This window comes from Spermophilus citellus (assembly GCF_964194105.1).
Source record: "Spermophilus citellus genome assembly, chromosome: 4".
Lineage (NCBI taxonomy): Eukaryota > Metazoa > Chordata > Mammalia > Rodentia > Sciuridae > Spermophilus > Spermophilus citellus.
Genome location: NC_138185.1, coordinates 99278333 through 99300001, shown reverse-complemented (window position 1 = coordinate 99300001; position 21669 = coordinate 99278333). Strand labels below are relative to the sequence as shown.

The 21669-nt window shown below is 36.7% G+C and overlaps 1 protein-coding gene across 8 annotated transcripts in view; it reads left to right on the top strand.

The window, feature by feature from the left end:
* The window catches only part of HERC2 (HECT and RLD domain containing E3 ubiquitin protein ligase 2), a 211364-nt gene that overhangs the window by 111206 nt on the left and 78489 nt on the right, over positions 1–21669 (top strand). For all 8 annotated transcript variants that reach the window (XM_081290553.1, XM_081290551.1, XM_081290552.1 and 5 more), the window contains 12 exons: positions 401–544; positions 3625–3767; positions 5122–5389; positions 5475–5611; positions 6131–6229; positions 9064–9232; positions 9330–9455; positions 11536–11644; positions 11764–11903; positions 15699–15889; positions 17014–17119; positions 17209–17300. In XM_081290553.1, the coding sequence (XP_081146679.1) occupies positions 401–544; positions 3625–3767; positions 5122–5389; positions 5475–5611; positions 6131–6229; positions 9064–9232; positions 9330–9455; positions 11536–11644; positions 11764–11903; positions 15699–15889; positions 17014–17119; positions 17209–17300 (1724 nt within the window). The remainder of the gene's footprint in view (positions 1–400; positions 545–3624; positions 3768–5121; positions 5390–5474; positions 5612–6130; positions 6230–9063; positions 9233–9329; positions 9456–11535; positions 11645–11763; positions 11904–15698; positions 15890–17013; positions 17120–17208; positions 17301–21669) is intronic.

Below are 21669 nucleotides of genomic sequence, written 5' to 3'. Positions count from 1 at the left end.
AGAAGATTCTAGGGAGATGGCCATGATCTTCATCAGTTAAAGAACTAGCTGATAACATTTTCTCAGAGGACCCTTGCAAGAAAATGTGAAAGTATTTTGTCTCTGACTTAGTTATCTAATTAAAATGTCAGCAATTTGGGAAACATTTGATAATGCAAATAAGAGCTAACAGATTCTAATCCTAACTCTTGCCCATTGAGGTAGGTGTGAGGAGAGCAGGGAAGTTAGAGGATGTTCATTCAGCCCTTCATTATTGACAATATTTGTGTATGTTAGCCCAGTTAGCCCATCCCCAGAGGACAGGACACTATTTATTTCCCCATTACAGAGGTGGCACAGCTGGTAAGGGGGAGAGACCAAGCAGAGTGTGTAGTTCTTACTGAGTTCTTTTGTTCCATAGGACAAGTAGACTTGGATCTACTGCGGAGTCAGCAATTAAAGCTGTACATACTGAAAGCAGGGAGGGCGCTGCTTTCCCATCAAGATAAACTGAGGCAGATCTTGTCTCAGCCAGCTATTCAGGAGATTGGAACTGGTCATACAGGTATCTTTTTTTTTTTTTTTTTAAAGGACATTACTTTCTTTTTTTTTTTTTTTAAGCTGTCAATGGACCTTTATTTTATTTATTTATATGTGGTGCTGAGAATCAAACCCAGTGCCTCAGACATGCTAGGGAAGCATTCTACCACTGTGCCACCACCCCAGTCCCATGCAGGTATCTTTTTAAATTAAGAAAATTCTTACAGATTTATAAGATAGGCAGATATTCCAGTAGAAAAATGGACAAAGTACATGAACAAGCAGTTCATAAAAGGGGAATATAGATGGCTTATAAATGTTCAACAAAGATGTATGACTTGACCAGTACTCACCAACTGTGAACCAGTTGTTGTAGTCTTAAAGACAGATAAGACAAGGGGATCTGGTAAGAGGGGAGAGAAAAATGGTACTCTCAGGCTTTGCTATTTAAAATGTGGTCCTGAACCAGCAGTATTGAGGGCACATAAGAATGTGTCAAAAACGTAGACTCCCAGCTGTGCCTAGATGGAAGAAATCAAATCCTGCATTTTATCAGCAAGACCCAAGGGTGGTTCTTGTGCACATAAATTAACTCCTTTAATACACTGCTAGTGTATTAGTGTATTAAAATTCAAGTTGGGAATTCAAGTTGATACAACTATTTATTGGGCATTTGAGGAAGCAACTTTAAATGCATGTGTGTGTGTATTTTTATCCTCAGCCAGTTATCTTGTGGGCCTTTGTCACATGAAAAGGCATGAATAGAATAGTTTATTGATGCCCATCATGGTTCCTTTCTTCCTTTCTTTCTTTCTTTCTCTCTCTTTAAATGTTGAGACATTGAAGTCAAAATACTACATTATTATTATGTGGTGTAGTCATATATTGAAATAACACGAAGCCATTCAAAAGAATCATACATGTGTATGTTTATTGTCATGGAAACATGAGGACAATAAATAAGTAAAAAACACAGTGCTATGTTTATCTGTTTATACATATGCCACAGATTCATGTGTTTAGCAAAATAGTGACAATAATTGTTCAACAATGGGGTTCAGGTTAATCTTTTCTTTATACTTCCTCTATATTATTTTAATTTTCAAGAATGAGCTCATATCACTTTTTTAAAAAAACATGGAACATTTCATGAAATTGTGCATCATCTTTGCGCAGGGGCCATACTAATCTTCTTTGTATTGTTTCAGTTTTAGTATATGTGCTGCTGAAGTGAGCATTCATATCACTTTTAATATGAAAAAAAGCAAAGCTGTGAAATATTTTTTGATCATTGATTATTAGTATCCAGTACTAATGAATAGACATCGTGCTAAATATTAAGGGGAAAAAGATACTTTTGTTTAGGATCATTGTTATCTAGGGTTAAGATGGTGAGAGAAAATTGATGCAGATGGCCCTGAAGGCTTGAACGATGAGTGTGCTGTGAGGTGTGTGAATGCAGTTATATAAGGATTCTAGGCACAGCAGCCACTGAGGACAAGGACAGGTGGCCTTTCAAAGGTGTGGCAGACAGTTGCCATGTTAAAAGAAATCTCCATGCCTGTGGAGGAAACAGCAGGAAGACTAATGGAAACTGCGAGACTTTGGGAGAGAGTATTAAGGAACTTTTCTTTGTTTGCCACTCAGGGTTTAACAGTGAGTGGTGGGGCTAAAGCTGGAGAGGTGGGATGAAGGCTGATTAAAGTACCTGGAATACCAGGATGAAGATGGAGGCTAATGGGGAAAGCTATGGCAGGAGACCACATGACAAGAGCTGATATTTGGGGTGTTAATCAACAAGTGAGGTGCAGAAGTATTTGGAATGGAGGATAGGAAGAGGGATAATTACTCTTGTGTCAGGTGATGAGGTATCTTCCAGGGGAAGGGCATGAAAAGTGGAAAGAAGGTTTAGTAGACACTGCTGTGGTAGGTTTTTTAGAAACAAAAAAGTAAAAAAAAATGCTGGTGTTTCAAGTTTGATTTATATGGAGAACAGTGAATCGTGCATTTGGAAAAAAAATAGTGGAATGTTCAGTCTTGTTTATTTCTTAATCTTAAGAGGAATGGATACAGGGAAATTAATATTAGACCTGCTGAACATGGGAGAAATTGGTGAGAAATGCAGATTAATTTAGTATTATAGATGTTAGGAATCCTGAAGATAATTTATCATAGCAGAAATTGGAAAGTAGGAGCCTGGGAATTGAATTGGCTCTTTGGTTATTGCCTGGGAGCAGTGATGGCAGAGCTAAGTCAGGATCGTTCATGCTTTAGGCAGAGCACCAGCTCCATGGGGAGCTCTTTAGAATGGGGATTGACAAATAGCTGCAGCACCTATTCTTGTGAATAAAGGGTTATTGGGAACACAGGCCCAGCTACTGGTTTTCGCGTTGTCTCTGCTACTTTTTGTCTAGTGACAGTACAGTGTTGAGTAGTTGTGATGGAGACCGGGTGGTCTGTAAACCTGTTTACCATCTGGTAAAGTAAATATCTTTATAATAATAAAGATATCCAACCCCTGGTCTAGATGATTTGTTGAAGTTGTCACCAAACAAAACTAGTACATGGAAAAAGTACTGTGAATTGTGTGAAGTGAATCTTGTGGTAGTTGATATTGATGGAACTATGGCAAACATAGTTTTAGAGGACTCATCTAAAGCCACTCACAGGACAAAAAGACATCATCTTGACCTTGTGACAGATTTGGAATTGATGTCACTTAGTAATCTATCTGAATAAGGCTTAGAAGGAAAAGTGAGGACTGGAAATACCAACTTGGTTGTATTGATAAGCAGGGGTTACTGAAGCAATGAGTACATAAAAAAGAGAAGGCATAAGAATTGGACCAAGGGCAGAATCTAGAAAGTAGCTTTTGTTGGTTCAAATTAAACAGATGTACAAATGAAGGGCAGAGACCAAAAAGCAGGGAGTGGAAAATTACATCTATAGGGTCTAGTTTATGTTTGATATTGAGCCTTGAAGATTTTAATTGTCACATAAAGAGGCAGAAATTAAATCTGGCTTAATGTACTCAGTGCATTCTCTTTAATAATATAAGGGTTTATGGTTGAAAATACAATATACACATTTTGTTTTAAAATTCAGATGATGGAGCAGCTGCATCTCCTGAGCTTGGGGACATGTCTCCTGAAGGGCCGCAGCCCCCAATGATTTTGCTACAGCAGTTACTGGCCTCAGCCACCCAGCCATCACCTGTGAAGGCCATATTTGATAAACAGGAACTTGAGGTACATTTGTATAAACTTGACAGTTTTTAATCCAATGTACTAAATTGTGATTGATTTTTTTCCCCCTAGATGTGTATTTTCTTAAGGATGTATTCTGAAATTTAAATGATAAGACCCAGATAATTCTTATGGCAAGATAGGCTTTAATCATTATTGTACACAGCAGAATACCTTAAATTTAGCTGAAGAACGGGAAGGTTGAAGTTAACCTTAGTTTGGATACATATAAATTGTTTGAAAAATTAACCAGACACAACGTGGGTTAAATACTCATATGTTCATGGGGTGATCTTTTTCCAGGAAATGTTGTTGAAAGAGACCCATTAGGCCCATGAATATCCCATCTGTTGTTTGTTTCATTCTCTCAAAAGCTTCTTTTGGACATGCTTTGTTGCTGCAGGCCCTTCGTCCTTCCTGTGCAGCATAGCATGTGAAGCAAGACTGTGCACTTGGGGTACAGGACATTCTAGAATTCATAATTTTTATCAACAGAGGATAATTTAGTATCCTTTAACTCCCCATTTCCAGAACCAAAACTTTTAGCTCAACTTGGCTGAATTATGAGCTTTTAGGATGAAGCTTGTTGCTTCCAAGTTTCTCAGTCTTCCTTGCAAAATCCTAGGCTTTTAACACTTCCTAAACATTGGAAGGATCTATGGTGTCCTCAGTTTCTTCCTGGTTCCTTCCTCACATGTTCAAAATAACAGATATTTAGCACCATGAGAGCAGCTGGGGATGAGGAACAGAGATTGGCAAGTAGGTGGGCAGTTCTCAGATACCAATCTTGGTGGTACACATGTTTACCAGTTGATTATAATCTGTTTCCCAAAGTGTAATCTTTAGTTCCCTTATTTTTAAATATCGTATTCAACCCTAAATGGTTACTTTACCTTAAAATAGTGGAGGTTTGATTTGGTGGTGTGTGAGAGTGTCCTGTGTGTTTCTGGCTTGTGTTACACTGGATGAGTCAATGCCTGTGATGAGCAGCTTGGTGCTCAGTTATGGTAAGGGATGTCTTTGTCTACTCCCTCTTACTGTGCTTACTTTTTCACCACCCAGGGTTGCTGTGAAGTTTTGCCTAATGGACATTGATATTTGGCTGATTTACTAGACTCTGTGCTGAAGGAGTCAAAACAGTTGTTTGACCACCAAATCTTTCCTCTGCAGTAAACTATGAAATTTGGCTTTGTTGTTTTCTAACGTGTTTATCAATTCACTTAAAAGTACACATGTAAATCTGGGTTCTATTCTTCTGTCTAGTAGTTCTTAGTAGACACTGGTTGTTCACCTTTTCTTAGTATAAATTAGCTGAGGGCACTTTCACACGCCTCCCAGAAACCTCTCATCTGCCCAGGCTGCTGCATTGGCTGTGTGTCAATGTTTGGCTGTGGAGTCCACTCACCCTTCGAGCCCAGGGTTTGAAGATTGCAGCTCCAGTGAGGCCACGACGCCAGTCTCTGTGCAGCATATCCGCCCTGCCAGGGTAAAGAAGCGCAAGCAGTCACCGGTTCCTGCTCTGCCTATTGTGGTGCAGCTCATGGAAATGGGATTTCCTAGAAGGAACATAGAGTTTGCTCTAAAGTCACTCACTGGCGCTTCTGGAAATGCGTCTGGTTTGCCAGGTATTGAATTTTCCTTGTTGATGCTTATTGTTTGCTTACATTTTAGTGTTGTTGGTCTTCATGGTGCTCTATGTGCTTGTCTCAGGTGTGGAGTCCTTGGTGGGGTGGCTGCTGGACCACTCTGATGTCCAGGTCACAGAACTCTCAGATGCAGACACAGTCTCTGATGAATATTCAGATGAGGAGGTGGTGGAAGACATGGATGATGCAGCCTACCCTGTGGTCAGTGCCATCTTGTACCCTGCCTGTGTTATACTCTGAGTACCTCTGATGTTTTCTCTGTTCCTTCAAAGACGCAATTATATCTCTCATGAACTGTCCATTAGAATCTCTTTAGTTCTGGACACAGAAGCAAGCTATCTATTTTGCTCCTGAAGTGATGGTTGGGTTTTCTGTATTATAATTACTTAATCTTTAAGACGTGCCCTTGTTTAAATATCTAATGATGTTGGGTAGGCGTTAGATGATATTTTATTAAAAGATTGTGTTTTGTATGATACTGATTTTTGATCTGAGTAAATTGTGTTAAAGGATTTATTTGGAAATGCCTTGAAAGTTTTCTACATTTATAGTTTTTGAGATTCATTTTCTGCCCACTATACTATTGTTTCTAAATGATAATTTTTATAGGAAAGACTAGTGTTTTTATTTTTTTAAATGATAGATTGCATAGACTTATTTCTTATTAAATAGGTTTATCTAGTTCTCTTTTTCTTTTTTTAATGTATTTATCTCTTGTAGTCTACTGGTGCCGTTGTAACGGAGAGTCAGACTTACAAAAAGCGAGCTGATTTCTTGAGTAATGATGATTATGCTGTGTATGTAAGAGAGAACATTCAGGTGAGTCACTGTCTTAGGCTGGAGACTAGCTCATTTTTCATTTGGCATATGTGTGAGCATCTCCTACATGCTGAGCTCCAGTGAACAGAGGCCTCTGATGTTAGAAAGCCTGCCTTCTTGTGGTGAAGACAAAAATCAGACCTATCCCATAAACTCTATGGTCTATTAGGAGGAGATGCATACCATGGCAACAAGAAAGAACAGGCTAGAGTGAGGGATTGGAGTTAGGGTGCTTTGTTGGGAAGATGGTTGGGAGCTTGTTGGGAATATGTAGGCCTGCAGATGTGAAGGGGTAGCTCAGCAGCTTCCAGGAGAGGTCCAGGTATTTAGATAGGCCACTGTGGCTGCAGCAAAGTGACCAGAGGATGGAATTGCAAAAGGTGGATAATTGGGGCCAGAACTGGACAACACAAGTGACCTGTCCACAGTAGACATGGTACAGATATATTATTTCTTTCTTATCCCCATTTGTGACCCTTTTAAAATTTATTTGTAAATAAATAATTTATTTTGAAACAAATATTTCTATATTATATTTTCTTACATCTTTCTTAATGCCAGCTAACTTGCTTTGGCCATATCTGTTTTGTATAGTCCTTTATCCACCCAAATCCTTTGTTTTCTCATTCAAATTCTTTTTTTTTTTTAAATAATTTTGGAGGAAAAAAATCTTAGAAATACCTGATTTTACCTATAACTTTGTCATTATACATCTCTGATGAAGGATTTCCTTTGTAACATGATGACATTACTTTTGCCCAACAAAATAAACAATTCCTTAATATCATCTCATACCCAGTGATTGCTAAGGTTTTCCCAAAAATGGCTCTTTATGATTAATCTGCCTTCCCTCCCCTGACCAATCTGGATATAAGGACATCACATACCTTACTTTTGGTATATCCTAAGTCTCTTAGTCTAGAGTAGTCACCCCTTAGACAGCTCAGGCTACCATAGCAATACCATAGACTTGATAACTTAAACACAGACATTATTTTCAAAATTCTGGAGGTTGTAAATCCAAGTTCAAGGGATTAAACTGGTTTCTCCTGAGAGCCCTCTTCTTGGCTTATAGATGGCCAACCTTCTCACTGTATACATACATACAGTGGGTAAGGGGAGCAGGAACAAGCAAGAAAGTTCTATATCTCTTCTTATAAGAACACTAATCCTAGCTGGGCACCTGTGGTGCATTTCTGTAATTCTAGCAAGTTGGGAGGTTAAGGTAGGAAGATCCCAACTTAGAGGCCAGCCTCAACAAAATAACGAGACCCTATCTCAAAATAAAAGGTGTTGGGATTGTGGCTCAGTTGTAGAAGGCCTCTGGGTTCAAGCCCTAGTACCACCAAAAAATAAAACAACAAAATAAAATACACTAATCTTGGGCTGGGGTTATAGCTCAGTGGTAGAACACTTGTCTACCATGTGTGAGGCACTGGATTTGATCCTCAGCACCATATATGAATAAATAAATAAATAAAGGTATTGTGTCCATTTACAACTAAAAAAATAAAAATAAAATAAAGAATATTTCAAAATGAAATTAAATAAAAAACAAAACAAACAAACAAACCCCCACACTAATCTTTTTGTATTAGGGCCCTGCCATTATGACTTTATTTAACCATATTCAGTTCCTTAGAGGTCCTAGATCTTAATGTAGCTACATTGAGGGTTAGGGTTTCAACACATGGATTTTGGGGGGACACAAACATTCAGTCATAATACATACTTCTTCTTTTTCCCCTGCCCCTTCCTTACAATTAATTTTTTTTTGTTTGTGTGGTCACAGCTATATCCTCTAAATATTTACATTCTGGAATTGGAGGTGGGTTCCTTGTGGTCATGGTTAACATATTCTATTTTCTCTATTTCTTTAATAAAGTAAGAGTTAGAACTGGAAGGTGTTTATACTCAGTTTGACTTTCAGGCAGGAAGAATTTGTAGGTGGCAGTATGCTCCCTCTTGTCTCTTTTTGACAGAATTGGGTAGGTTGGGTCTTGTCAGCTTACTCCTTCCATGATGAAGCCCTCCATAAATTGTTCATCTCCAATAACTTTAATAGGCATAAATGTCATAACCTAGACTAATCATTAGGGACTGCATTATGGGGGTTTTAGTTCTTGTTGTGGAAAAATTTTCTTATCAACTCTTTTTTTTTTAAGTTTTTTTTTTTTTTAAAGAGAGAGTGAGTGAGAGAGAGAGAGAATTTTTTTTTTAATATTTATTTCTTAGTTCTCGGCAGACACAACATCTTTGTTGGTATGTGGTGCTGAGGATCGAACCCGGGCCGCACGCATGCCAGGCGAGCGCGCTACCGCCTGAGCCACATTCCCAGCCCCTCTTATCAACTCTTATTACTTTTTATAATACCATTTTTATAGGAAACACAGAATAAATGCATGATTTATTTTGATGGGCATTGATAAATTTTCAGAATGATGCCCTAGTGCTCTGGTGCTTGTAAAGGTGCCCACAAAGCTTTGGTTTGTTTTTATCATGAGGATGAATTAATTCACTGGCTTTCGGATTTGTTGTGGTTGAGGTGTGATTCCTTTTGATGATCAGACTGTTCTTTTGAATGAACCCAATAATTGTTGTTAGATCCTTTACTTACTTTATAGCCAAGTTGATCCAGGCTCATCCTGTATATTTCCTGCCCCAGATATAGAGCCGGCCAGTTTTCTAAAGAACCCTGGTTTCATTTAGTGTAAATAATACTTGGATCTGCATTCTGGGTGCTAAACAAATTTTTAAAGAATAGAACATTACTAATAATGGTTCATTTCATCTAGATACACTGCCCTGGACTTTTAATTTCATTTCAATTTTAGGTGGGAATGATGGTTAGATGCTGTCGAACATATGAAGAAGTGTGTGAGGGCGATGTGGGCAAAGTCATCAAACTGGATAGAGATGGATTACATGACCTCAACGTTCAGTGTGATTGGCAGCAGAAGGGTGGCACTTACTGGGTTAGATATATTCATGTGGAACTTATAGGTGAGCACATTCTTTATTAAGCTCTTTGGCCTGTTAAGAGACAGAGTTCCCAGTAATGAGTGCTAATTAAAGTGCATTTTATTGTTGAATTCTCTAGGCTATCCTCCACCAAGTTCTTCTTCTCACATCAAGATTGGTGATAAAGTACGAGTGAAAGCCTCTGTTACCACACCAAAGTACAAGTGGGGATCTGTGACTCATCAAAGTGTGGGAATTGTGAAAGGTAATATTATCCAGGGAATAAAATTCCAAATGCTGACTTTTCATTAACTCAGGGCATACAGCCCCACCTCATGAAGAAGAAAGCCTCATGGTGGTGGTTGGATTTTTTTGTTTTTGGTACAGGTGGTTGAACCCAGTGGTGCTTCACCACTGACTACATCATCAATCCTTTTTTCCTTTTTTCTTTTGACACAGGGCCTTACTAAGTGGCCGAGGCTGTCCTCAAACTTGAGATTTTTCTGTCAGAGCCTCCCGAGTCACTGGGATTACAGGTGTGCACCACTACACCTGGCTCAGTAGCAGTTTTTGACTGTCTAAAAACAAGGCTAAAGGCCCCAAAGTGCATCTGCTGTTGAATCAAGTTCAATTTATTAACTCACTGCAATTTGGGAGGACATATACCCTGGGGATCTGAGTGTGAGCAAGAACCAACAGGGCTTGTGTTGAGTACTAGGGGGAGGGTTTGAGGAAGCTAAGGGTAATTCTAAGATTGTGTATCTAAATAAATATTATCTACATGGCAGGAGGAATGGAGCCAAGCTAAAATTGTGATTGCTATAGAAGTAGCCATTCATATTAGCCAGTGTAAGGAGACAGGTGGTTAAATTTGTGGTTTGAATTAGATTTAACCTTGATTAGACACGATTTCTTTTTCTTTTTCTCCTCTCCCCCACCCCTTTTTTTTCTGTAGTAATAGTGATTGAACACAGGGTGGTTCTTCCACAAAGCTGTACCCCTAGCCCTTTAAAAAAAAATGTTTTGATACAGGGTCCCAGTAAGTTGTTGAGGCTGTCTTCAAACTTGGAATCTTCCTGCTTTAACTTCCTGAGTCACTGGGATTATAGGCAGGTGCCACCATGCCTGGCTTTGATCAAACACAATTAAGGAAATGTTTTGTTTTTGCCTTGATCCATTAGTCACAGAGTGACTTTATTTGATATTGGAGTTCTATTAATTTATTCTGTCAGTTGTTTTGCCTGTGGTCAGGCCAGCTCTGGCTCTTAGGGACTGCTTTTTTTGACTTATGTGGTACAAAATTTAGTACTGTATTTAAGAAATAGAAATATGGAAATAATGGGAGTTAGGACCAGGAAGCATAAAATTTTCCTCAGGTTATATTTAATGAGAAATTGAGATTGCCAAACATATGGCACACTATGAAAAATATATTATGTTCATTTTAACACTTGCACAAGAAAGAATTAAATAAGCAATTGTTGTATCTTTAAGCCCTTCTGATGCCACAAGGGTGGTGCTTCCTTAGTAGATGGGGATGTTGTTAGAGCCTCTCAGGTTATGTAAGAAGAAATGGCTTATTTAATATTTTACTTTTAAAAAACAATTTTCTTTGCTTAAGATATTTTTAAAGATTTGTAAATCAAAACAAAGACAAATTTTAAAAAGAAGAATTGGGTTCTAAGTCACTTTTTTTTAAAAAATATTTTTTAGTTGTAGATGTACACAATATCTTTATTTTATTCATTTATTTATTTTTATGTAGTGCTGAGGATTGAACCCAGGGCCTCACATGTGTGAGGCAAGTGCTCTATCCTTGAGCTACAACCCCAGCCCTCTAAGTCACTGTTTTGAGTGGCAAATTACTTTTTATCAAAGGATAAGAGAAGTCTTAACATTATTATTTTGTTTTTTATTCCTTAACATATTCAAGGTACCAAAAGGAATTTTGAATGTGGTGTAATTAAAAGTTTCTTAGTGGTTCTGTCCCTAGTGCCTCCCCTCCCCAGGCCCCAGCCCAACACAACTTCATACTGTGGAAAATTATAAACATATGTAAAAGTAGAAAATATAGTATAATGAATCTCTATGTGTCTATTAGCTTGAATTGTGGTCAATTTATAGCTAAAATTGTTTCCATGGTTCCTTCTCTTGATTATTTTGAAGCTAGCTCCTGATGTTATATATCATTTTATCTGTTAAGTATCAAGGCACATACCTCTAAAAGATGAGGACTCTGTAAAACATAAGTAGCTGCAATTTTACATGGCTAGGTATGTTTTAATTTTAATTGTGGGTTTATATTCATGATAAAGATTTCTCATCTGTTTTTCATGCTTCCCTAGCTTTCAGTGCCAATGGGAAAGATATCATTGTTGACTTCCCTCAGCAATCTCACTGGACTGGGTTATTGTCAGAAATGGAGTTGGTGCCTAGTATTCATCCTGGGGTTACGTGAGTTTTAATTTTAATGATTGCTAAATTCTTTTGGGGAGGAAAGGTTTTCTTTTGAATTAATTTTAATAAATAAATTCATCTTTTTCTTATCAACTCAATGATTATTTTAAAAATAGGTGTGATGGCTGTCAAATGTTTCCTATCAATGGATCCAGATTCAAATGCAGAAACTGTGATGATTTTGATTTTTGTGAAACGTGTTTCAAGACCAAAAAACACAACACCAGGCATACATTTGGCAGAATAAATGAACCAGGTAGGGTAGAATGGTTATCCATCAAATATCACTAGTAAGATAATCACTGTGGGAACAAACATATTGGAATTTTTTTTTTTTTGGTAGGTTCATAGGTAAATAGTGAGCACAATTGAACAGAAGTGTTGGTCCTGCTCACTGCTGCCTGTTTTTATAAGTAAGGGGAGGAATTAAGGTAACAAGTTTTGTTTATCCATTTGTCTGTTAGTGGACATTTGGGTTGTTTCTGCCTTTTGACTGTTGTGAATAATTCTGCTTTGAACTTTGATGTTCAGGTATCTATTTGAGTCTTTGTTTTCAAAACTGTTCATTGTGTACCTAGGAGTGGGCTTGCAGGGGATTTGGTAGTTCTTTGTTTAATTTTTGGAGTTATTGCCAAGGTACTTCTAAGAGTAGCTGTTTCATTTTATATTCCCACCAGCAATGCAAGTGGCTTTAATTTTTTTCCACATTCTCACCAACCCTTTTAATTTTCCAGGTTTTGATTGATCAAAGCCATCTAGTGGTATCTCCTGCGATCCCCACCCCCCATTCCTAATACCTTGGATTGAACCCAGGGATGCCTAACTACTGAGCCACATCCCCAACCCTTTTAAAAAAATATTTTATTTAAAGACAGATTCTTACTAAGTTGCTTATTAGGGCCTCATTAAGTTGCTGAAGCTGGCTTTGAACTTGAAATTCTCCTGCCTCAGCCTCTGGAGCTGCTGTGATTGTAGGTGTGAGACACTGTATCTGGCTCTCACTGTGGTTTTGATTTGAATTTCCCTAATGACAACTTTGTCAAGCCTTTTTTTGTTGTTGTTGCTTTTGCATACCTTCTTTGAGGGAAGTATCTTTGCAAATCCTTTGTCCATTTGAGTTCTTTGTACATTATGGATATTGTATTCTAATAAGATACATATTTTAAAATATTCTGTCCCATTCTGTGGGTTATTTTTACTCTTTTATAGAAGTTCCTAATTTTTTAAGAGATATTTTTAATTGTAGATGGACGCAATACCTTAATTTTATTTATTTATATGTGGTGCCGAGGATTGAACCTAGTACCTCACATGTGCTAGGCAAGTGCTCTACCCCTGAGCCACATACAACCTCAGCCCAGAAATTCTTAATTTTAATGAAGTTCCATTTTTCTCCTTTTGTTGCTTGTGCATTGGCATCTTGTTTTGCTTTTATTGTCAGTTTAACCATTGCCAAATTGAAGATTGTGAAAATTAGCCCCTGTTTCTTTCTCAGAATTTTGTAGTATGAGTTTTTAACTCTTTCATCCATTTTTTTAAAAAATGTGGATTCCTTTGTTTTTAAAAAAAAAATCTATCTTTCTTTATTTATTGTTATGTGGTGCTAAGGATCAAACCCAGTGCCTGACATGTGTGAGGCAAGCACTCTACCACGGAGCTACAGCCCCTCTTTGATCCACTTTGAGTTAATTTTTAGTCTAAGGGTAACTTCATTGTTTTGCTCATGCATACCCATCATTGCCAGCAGCACTGGTTAAAAAGACTGTCCATTTGGTCTTGTTGGCTCTCTTGTGGAAAGCCAGTTGGCCATAGATATGAGGGTTTATTCTGAATTTTCATTTCTGTTCTGTTTTTCTGTTTACTCTTAGCCAGGTACCTGTGAGAGCTTTGTAATAGACTTAGAAATTAGGACGTGTGAGGCCTCTAAATTTCTTTTCCCTTTTCAAGATTGTTTTGGCTACTTGGTGTCCCTTAAAATTCTGGGTGGATTTTGGGGTAAATTTTTCCACATTTGTTAAATAGAAAAAAAAAAGACATTGGAATTATTTTAGGGATTATATTGGATCTATATATTACTCTGGGTAACATGCTCATTTTAATAATATCAAGTCTTCCAATTCATGTCTTTGCATTTACTTAAGTGTTTTTTAATTTCCTTCAACAACATTTTGTCATTTTTGATGTACAAGTCTTACATTTTCTTGGTTAAAATTATTCCAATGAAGACTTGTTTTTCATGCTATTTTAAGTGGAATTTTAAATCCATGAAAATGGAATTTTCATGGATTTTAAATGGAATTTAAAAAATAAACTTCCATTTTGGTACTATTTGTTGCTAAGATATAGAAACTTTTTTTTGTGGCTAGCATATACATAAACTGATTTTGTGTGTATCCTACAACTTTGCTCACTTTAATTTGCTCTAATGGTTTTTTTTTGTGTGGATTCTTCAGAATATTCTATATATAAGATAATTTCATCTATAAACAGAGGTAATTTTAATTCTTTTCAATTCAAATGCCTTTATTTATTCCTCCTCTTCGTCCTTCATTATTCAGCCTTTTTTCCTCATATTGCCTCTGCCCTTTTCCCTCTTCCTCCTTTTTGGGGACTCCCCTTTTACCTGTATTTGACTTAATCTCGGTCCAGGAAGTATTTTACTTCTCGTTGTGGTTTCTAAATTATTACTTTTCAGTTCTTAATTCTAGGTATTTTATTAACTCTTTTTTTTTTTTTTTTGTGGTGCATGCATGGTAGACAAGTGTTCACTACTGAGCTACACACCCTCATCCCTATTCATTAAGATTTTCTTTTTTAATTATTGCATTTATCAGTTGTAGACTTTCTATTTTTTTTCTTTTTAAAAGTTTTCAGTTCACTGCTAAAATGTTCTATAGTTTCTTGCCTTTTTGAACACAGTAAGCATAAAGTCTTATAATTCTGTGGATCTATTTATGTTCATTTCAGGGAGTTTTTAGTCATGTTTTCTTGTATCCTCATGTACCATTATTCTGGGTTATACTGAAAGATTATTTCTTGAATCAATTTGAGGCTATTGTTCTCTTTCTTCAGTAATTGAGAGAGAGAAGGGATTATTCTACCATGGAATAGGGATAAGTAGGTATCTGATCTCACCCTAGTCAATTTTCAGTCATTGAGAAAATTTCATGCTGAGGTGCAATATGTAAAAAAAAAAAAAAATCCCAGCAAACAAATAAACAAACAAAAACCTTTTTCATAGTTCACCCTTATTTGTATTTCCTGTTGGGATCTCAAGTGTGGATTGTTTTCTGTGAACATCCCTCCTGTTCCTGGTCTTCTGGACTGTAATTACCATCCCCTTTCCCCTTCCAAGGCTGGCAGAGTGCCTCTGTGTAGAACCTGACAAGATAGCATCAGGGAAGATGAGCCTATGATTCAGGGTGCACCTCATCTCCATTGATTGCCAGTTTCTGTAGATTCTGGCCTTGTCATTCTCTACTCTCATTAATTCTAATACTTTTAAGACGATTTAGTCATTTTTTGAACATTTTAGCTGGTTCTTCCATTTGTTGTCAATGAGAAAAGCTAGTTGGATTTCTGTATTTGTCATTAGTGGATATGGAAGCTATTTCAAATTTGATTTTTGCTCTGCATTTACAAAAGCATTTTTATTTTTTTTGTGGTGTTGGGAATTGAACCCAGGCCTTCTTTAAGCTAAGCAGATGCTGTACCACTGACCCACATCCCTGTTCTTTTTAATAAGAATATTTCTGTGAGGACTATTACTGAACTATTCCCACAACCTGTCTGAGTCCTTTTTGTTTGGAAATATACTCTTGTGGTTATCAGAGATTTAAGTGGAATGAATTAAAGCATTATATAGACTTAATAATTTGGTGTAAAATACCAGATTGATAAGGTTTTTTGAAGCCATTTTTGATATTTATTAACTCTGTAATTTTTAATAAAGTTAGAAGTTCATCTGTATATAATAGTCCTGATTTCTTGGTCATGAAGGTTTTCTCCCAGTTTAGCAATTGTTAACTCTGTTTTTGACCATGGGAAATAGGACAGTCTGCAGTCTTTTGTGGCCGTTCTGGAAAACAGCTGAAGCGCTGTCATAACAGTCAGCCAGGAATGCTGCTGGACAGCTGGTCCCGCATGGTGAAGAGCCTGAACGTGTCATCTTCTGTGAATCAAGCTTCTCGTCTGATTGATGGCAGTGAGCCCTGTTGGCAGTCATCTGGGTCACAAGGAAAGGTAGTGTGCAGCGGTGATAGGGCAGGGAATCAAAAACTGCTTTCATTTAGGTTTTTAAAATGAACTTTGAAAAACCAACAGTTTTAGTGATGGTACCTGTTAGTACTCATTTTATGTTTCAGGTCATAAATTGTTTTGAAATAACAGAATAACATGCCATCCAATTTTTCTTGTCAAGAGTTTTCTTTTTTTTTTTTTTAAGTTATAGGTGGACACAACATCCTATCTATCTATCTATCTATCTATTTATCTATCTATCTATTTATATGTGGTGCTGAGGATCAAACCCAAGGCCTCACACATGTGAGGTAAATGCTCTACCACTGAGCTACAACCCCAGACCATCAAGAAATTTTAAACAGTATAAGTAACAGATTTCATCCAACTAATCAATTGAGTAGGGGGTGTTGTAGGCTTTTTTTGTTATCCTTTTTTGCTAAAAGCTGTGAGTTCCAATTCTGGCTCTGGTAAGAAGTGTTTTTGTTTTAGGATGGACTGAAGCTTTCTTGGGCAAATCCTCGTGATTGCACTAACATGTGGGTTTACCTCCTGTGGGCATATAGGGCAGACTTGGGCAGAGGGATATTTTCTCCATCTTGATCCTAGTATTTTCTCTCACCCACTCTTTTTTTTTTTTTTTTTTTGGTATCAGGGATTGAACTCAGGGGCACTAGACCACTGAGCTACTTCTCCAGCTCTATTTTGTATTTTGTTTAGACACAGGGTCTTGCTGAGTTCTTAATGCCTTGCTATTGCTGTGGCTGGCTTTGAACTCATGATCCTCCCATCTCAGCCTCCTGAGCTGTTGGGATTACAGGCAAGAACCTGGCTTCTCACCTACTCTTTATGGTACGAAGGAGCACCCTTGGTCAGGAGTCTATAAATATATCATTTCTTGGACTTTGAGTGAGTGATAGGGAGGAATTTAAATACACTTCAATACACTTTAAATACACTTTTCTGACCATGCATGTGACATTCTTGTTTCTGCCAGGGTAATGCATTATTCTCTCTCATGCTATATTTTACATTTAAAAAAATCTCATATAAACTAAAGCTTTAGTGATAGTATTTTAATAGCTGAATTTTGCTGAGAGTGTTTTGTTTTTGTTTTTTTTTTTAAGCATTGGATTCGTTTGGAGATTTTTCCTGATGTTCTTGTTCATAGATTAAAAATGATAGTGGATCCTGCTGACAGTAGCTATATGCCTTCCCTGGTTGTGGTGTCAGGTAATGGAATTCATTTCTCAAAATGAAGTATCTTTCCATCTTTTAATAAAATTCTTTTGTTTAATTCCTTGATTTTTTCCTTTTTCTAGGTGGAAATTCCCTTAATAACCTAATTGAACTAAAGACAATCAATATTAACCCCAGTGACACCACAGTGCCTCTTCTGAATGACTGCACAGAGGTAAGTAGCAGTTGTCCTGCTCCTTTTTAATGATTTACAAATGGTAAGGGAGGTGGCTTGGATATTTGTATTCTAGCACTGAGCCCCATTTTTCTTATATTCTGACTAAATAATCCATCATACTTGTTTAAAATTTAACATTATTTTGTCAACTTGTTTTATACACTTGAATCTGCTATTTATCAGATCAGTTTGAAAAGGAAATAAGACATTTCATTCTCACTATTTTACAGCATGCGTAAGTGCCCCTGGTACAAGTCAACAGGCATTTGATTGAGGGCACTTTTTGCACTGCACTTTTTTTGTCATCATTAGTCTGCAGTGGTTTTTCTGACCATGCATGTGAAATTGAAATTACTTTTTTTGTTTTAATAACCTTTGGTGTCAAGTGCTGAACTTGTCATGTGGTAGCAGTCTTTCAGTTGACAATAAAATAGCTTTTAGAATGACTCCACATTTATTGTATTTCTTAAAAATTCTGAGAGAATCATTGGGAGCTGTTGTAAGCAGTAAATACTACAAATCATCAATATTCTCTTCTCTCAAATCCTCCAGTAAATCTTTTCCACATATGATACAGGCACAATTCTAATATATGAAGTATATTTAAAAGAATATCAATTAACACAGTTTTCTCTACTACGTGCACTGTTGTTTTGTGAGGACTAATTTAATTGGCACAATGATAGTAGATAACAATATTATATTCATTCAAAGTTTATTATACTTGAAGAGTTTACTTATAAATTACTAAATGCAATATATCATTCGTGTGTGTGTGTGTGTGTGTGTGTGTGTGTGTATGTGTGTTTATGTTGCTGGGGATTGAACAAGCTCTCTGCCACTGAGATACAACCCAGCTCTACCATTCCTTCTTATTTTCTAAGCTTTATTTGAAATTGACAAATAATATACCTGCATTTTGACACATCATACATAAATGGAATATAACTTCTCATTCTGGTTGTACGTGGTATAGAATTATACCAGTCACATAATCATATATGCACATAGGGTAATAATGTCTCATTCATTATGCTATCATTCCTACTCCCATATACCTTCTACTCCCTTCATTCTCCTCTGTCTAATCTAAAGTACTTCTTTTCTTCCCTAGCTGCCCCCCACCCTTATTGTGAATTAGCATCTGCATATCAGAGAAAACATTTGGCCTTTGGTTCTTTGGGATTGGCTTACTTCGCTTAGCACGATATTCTCCAGCTCAATCCATTTACTGAAAATGTCATACTTTCATTCTTTTTTAAGGCTGAGTAATGTTCCATTGTGTATATGCACCACATTTTCTTTATCTGTTCATCTGTTGAAGGGCACCTAGGTTGGTTCCATAGTTTAACTGTTGTAGAATTGAACTGCTATAAACATTGTTGTGGCTGTGTCACTGTAGTATGCTGATTTTAAATCATTTGGGTATAAACTGAGGAGTGGGGTAACTGGATCAAATGGTGGTTCCATTCCAAATTTTCTAAGGAATCTCCATTCTGCTTTCTAGAGTGGTTGCATCAATTTGCAGTCCCACCAGCAATGTAAAAGTGTACCTTTCCTCCAACATCCTCGCCAACATTTATTGTTTCTTGTATTATTGATAATTGCCATTCTTACTGGTGTGAGATGAAATCTCAGTGTAGTTTTGATTTGCATTTCTAATTGCTAGAGATGTTGAACATTTTTTCATATATTTTTTGATCGATTGTATTTCTTCTGTGAAGTGTCTGTTTAATTCCTTAGGCCATTTATTTTTTTTATTTTTTATTTTTTTAATTTTTTTATTTTTTTTTATTGATTATTTAAAGCATTACATAGTTCATGATATATCATCTTTCATACATTTTACTCAAATTGTGTTTTGAACTCCCATTTTCACCCCAAATACAGATTGCAGAATCACATCTGTTACATATTCACATTTTTACATAATGCCATATTAGTGACTGTTGTATTCTGCTACCTTTCCTATCCCCTACTATCCCCCCTCCCCTCCCCTCCCCTCCCATCTTCCCTCTCTACCTCACCTGCTGTTGTTCAATTCTCTCCCTCTTTTTCCTTCCCCCTTGCCCCTCATAACCTCTTATAATTCTATGTATCATTGAAGGTCTCCTACCATTTCCATGTGCTTTCCCTTCTCTCCCCGTTTCTCTCCCCCCATTCGTCTTTGTTTACTGTAGTCTTTTCCTCATGCTCTTCCTTCCTGTTCTGTTCTTAGTTGTTCTCATTATATCAAAGCAGACATTTGGCATTTGTTTTTTAGGGCTTGGCTAGCTTCACTTAGCATAATCTGTTCTAATGCCATCCATTTCCCTGCAAATTCTATGATTTTGTCATTTCTTAGTGCTGCATAATACTCCATTGTGTATATATGCCACATTTTTTTAATCCATTCATCTATTGAGAAAAAACTTTTTAGTTTAAGTAAGTCTTAGGCCATTTATTGATTGGGTTATTTGTGTGGGTGGGTGTGTGTGCATGCGCGTGTGCATGTGCGCGCACGCATGTGTGTGTGTGTGTGTGTGTGTGTGTGTGTTAAGTTTTTTTTGAATTCTTTATATGTCCTGGAGATTAATGTTCTATCTGTGGTGCAGATGTGGTAAAGATTTTCTCCCATTCTGTAGACTCTCTCTTCACATTATTGATTGTTTCCTTTACTGTGAACAAGATTTTTAGTTTGATTTCATCCCCTTTATTGATTCTTGATTTTAGTTTTTGTGCTTTAGGAGTCTTGTTAAGGAAGTCATTTCCTAAGTCGATGTGGTAGAGATTTAGACCTGCTTTTATTTCTATTAGGTGCAGGGTCTCTGTTCTAGTGCCTAAGTCTTTGATCTACTTTGAGCTGAGTTTCATGCAGGGTGAGAGATAGGAGTTTAATTTCATTCTGCTACATGTGGAGTTCTAGTTTTTCCAGCACCATTTGTTGAAAAGGCTATCTTTTCTCCAGTGAATGTTTATGGCACTTTTGTCTAGAATGGGTTAACTGTATTTTTGTAGGTTTGTCTCTGTGTCTTCTATCCTGTACCATTGGTCTACATGTCTGTTTTGGTGCCAATACCATGCAGTTTTGTTACTATAGCTCTGTAGTATAATTTAAGGTCTGGATTTGTGATGCATCCTGCTTCACTTTTCTTGCTATGGATTGCTTTGGCTACTCTGGGTGGGTCTCTTATTTTTCCAAATGAATTTCATTATTGCCTTCTCTATTTCTATAAAGTATGTCACTGGGATTTTAATAGAAATTGCATTAAATCTGTGTAATGCTTTTGGTAGTATGGCTATTTTGACAATGTTAATTCTGACTATCCAGGAACATGGGCTGTCTTTCCATTTTCTGAGGTCTTCATCAATTTCTTTCTTTAGTGTTCTGTAGTTTTCATTGTAGAGGTCTTTCACCTCTTTTGTTAGATTGATTCCCAAGTATTTTATTTTATTTGAGGCTATTGTGAATGGGGTAGTTTTCCTAATTTCTCTTTCAGTGGGTTCATCACTGGTATATAGGAATGCATTTGATTTATGGGTATTAATTTTATATCTTGCTTCGTTGCTGAATTCATTTATTAGTTCAGAAAACTTTTTGAGAGGTTTGGTATACATTATTTCAGAACTTCCTAGCTTTGAGAATCTAGGCTGAGAAGTCAGCTAAGATCCAAATTGGTTTCCCCCTGTATGTAATTTGATACTTTACTTTCGCAGCCTTTAAAATTCTATCCTTATTCTATATGTTAGGCATTTTCATTATAATGTGACTTGGTGTGGGTCTGTTGTAATTTGGTACATTTGGAGTCATATAAGCCTCTTGAATTTGATTTTCCATTTCATTTTCTGATATTATTTCATTGAAAATATAGTACATTCCTTTGGTTTTTATCTCCGTCTTCATCTATCTTGATAAATCTTGAATTTGTTCTTTTTATGTTATCTTATAATTCTTGGAAGTTCTGTTCAGGTTTATTAACATGTTCTCTCCATGGTCTTCTTCATTTTCAAGATTATATATTTTGTCTTCATTGTCTGAGGTTCTGTCTTCCAAGTGGTCTAATCTATTGATGCTTTCCATTGAATTTTTAACTTGTTTATTGATCCCTTCATTATGAGAATTTCTGCTTGATTGCTTTTCAGAATCTCTATATCGAAGTGATCTTTTATCTCCTGAGTTTTATCTCTGATTTCAGTCCTTACATCATCCTTTACATTGCTGATCCATTTAACCATGTACATTCTAAACTCCTTCTCTGACATTTCTTCTACTGTGTCATCAATGGATTCTATTACTGGAATATCTTGATTTGTTTGGGATACTTTGTACCCTTTTTTTTTCATGTTGTTTGTGTGTCTGCCCATTTTACAGTGTGGATCTAAGGCA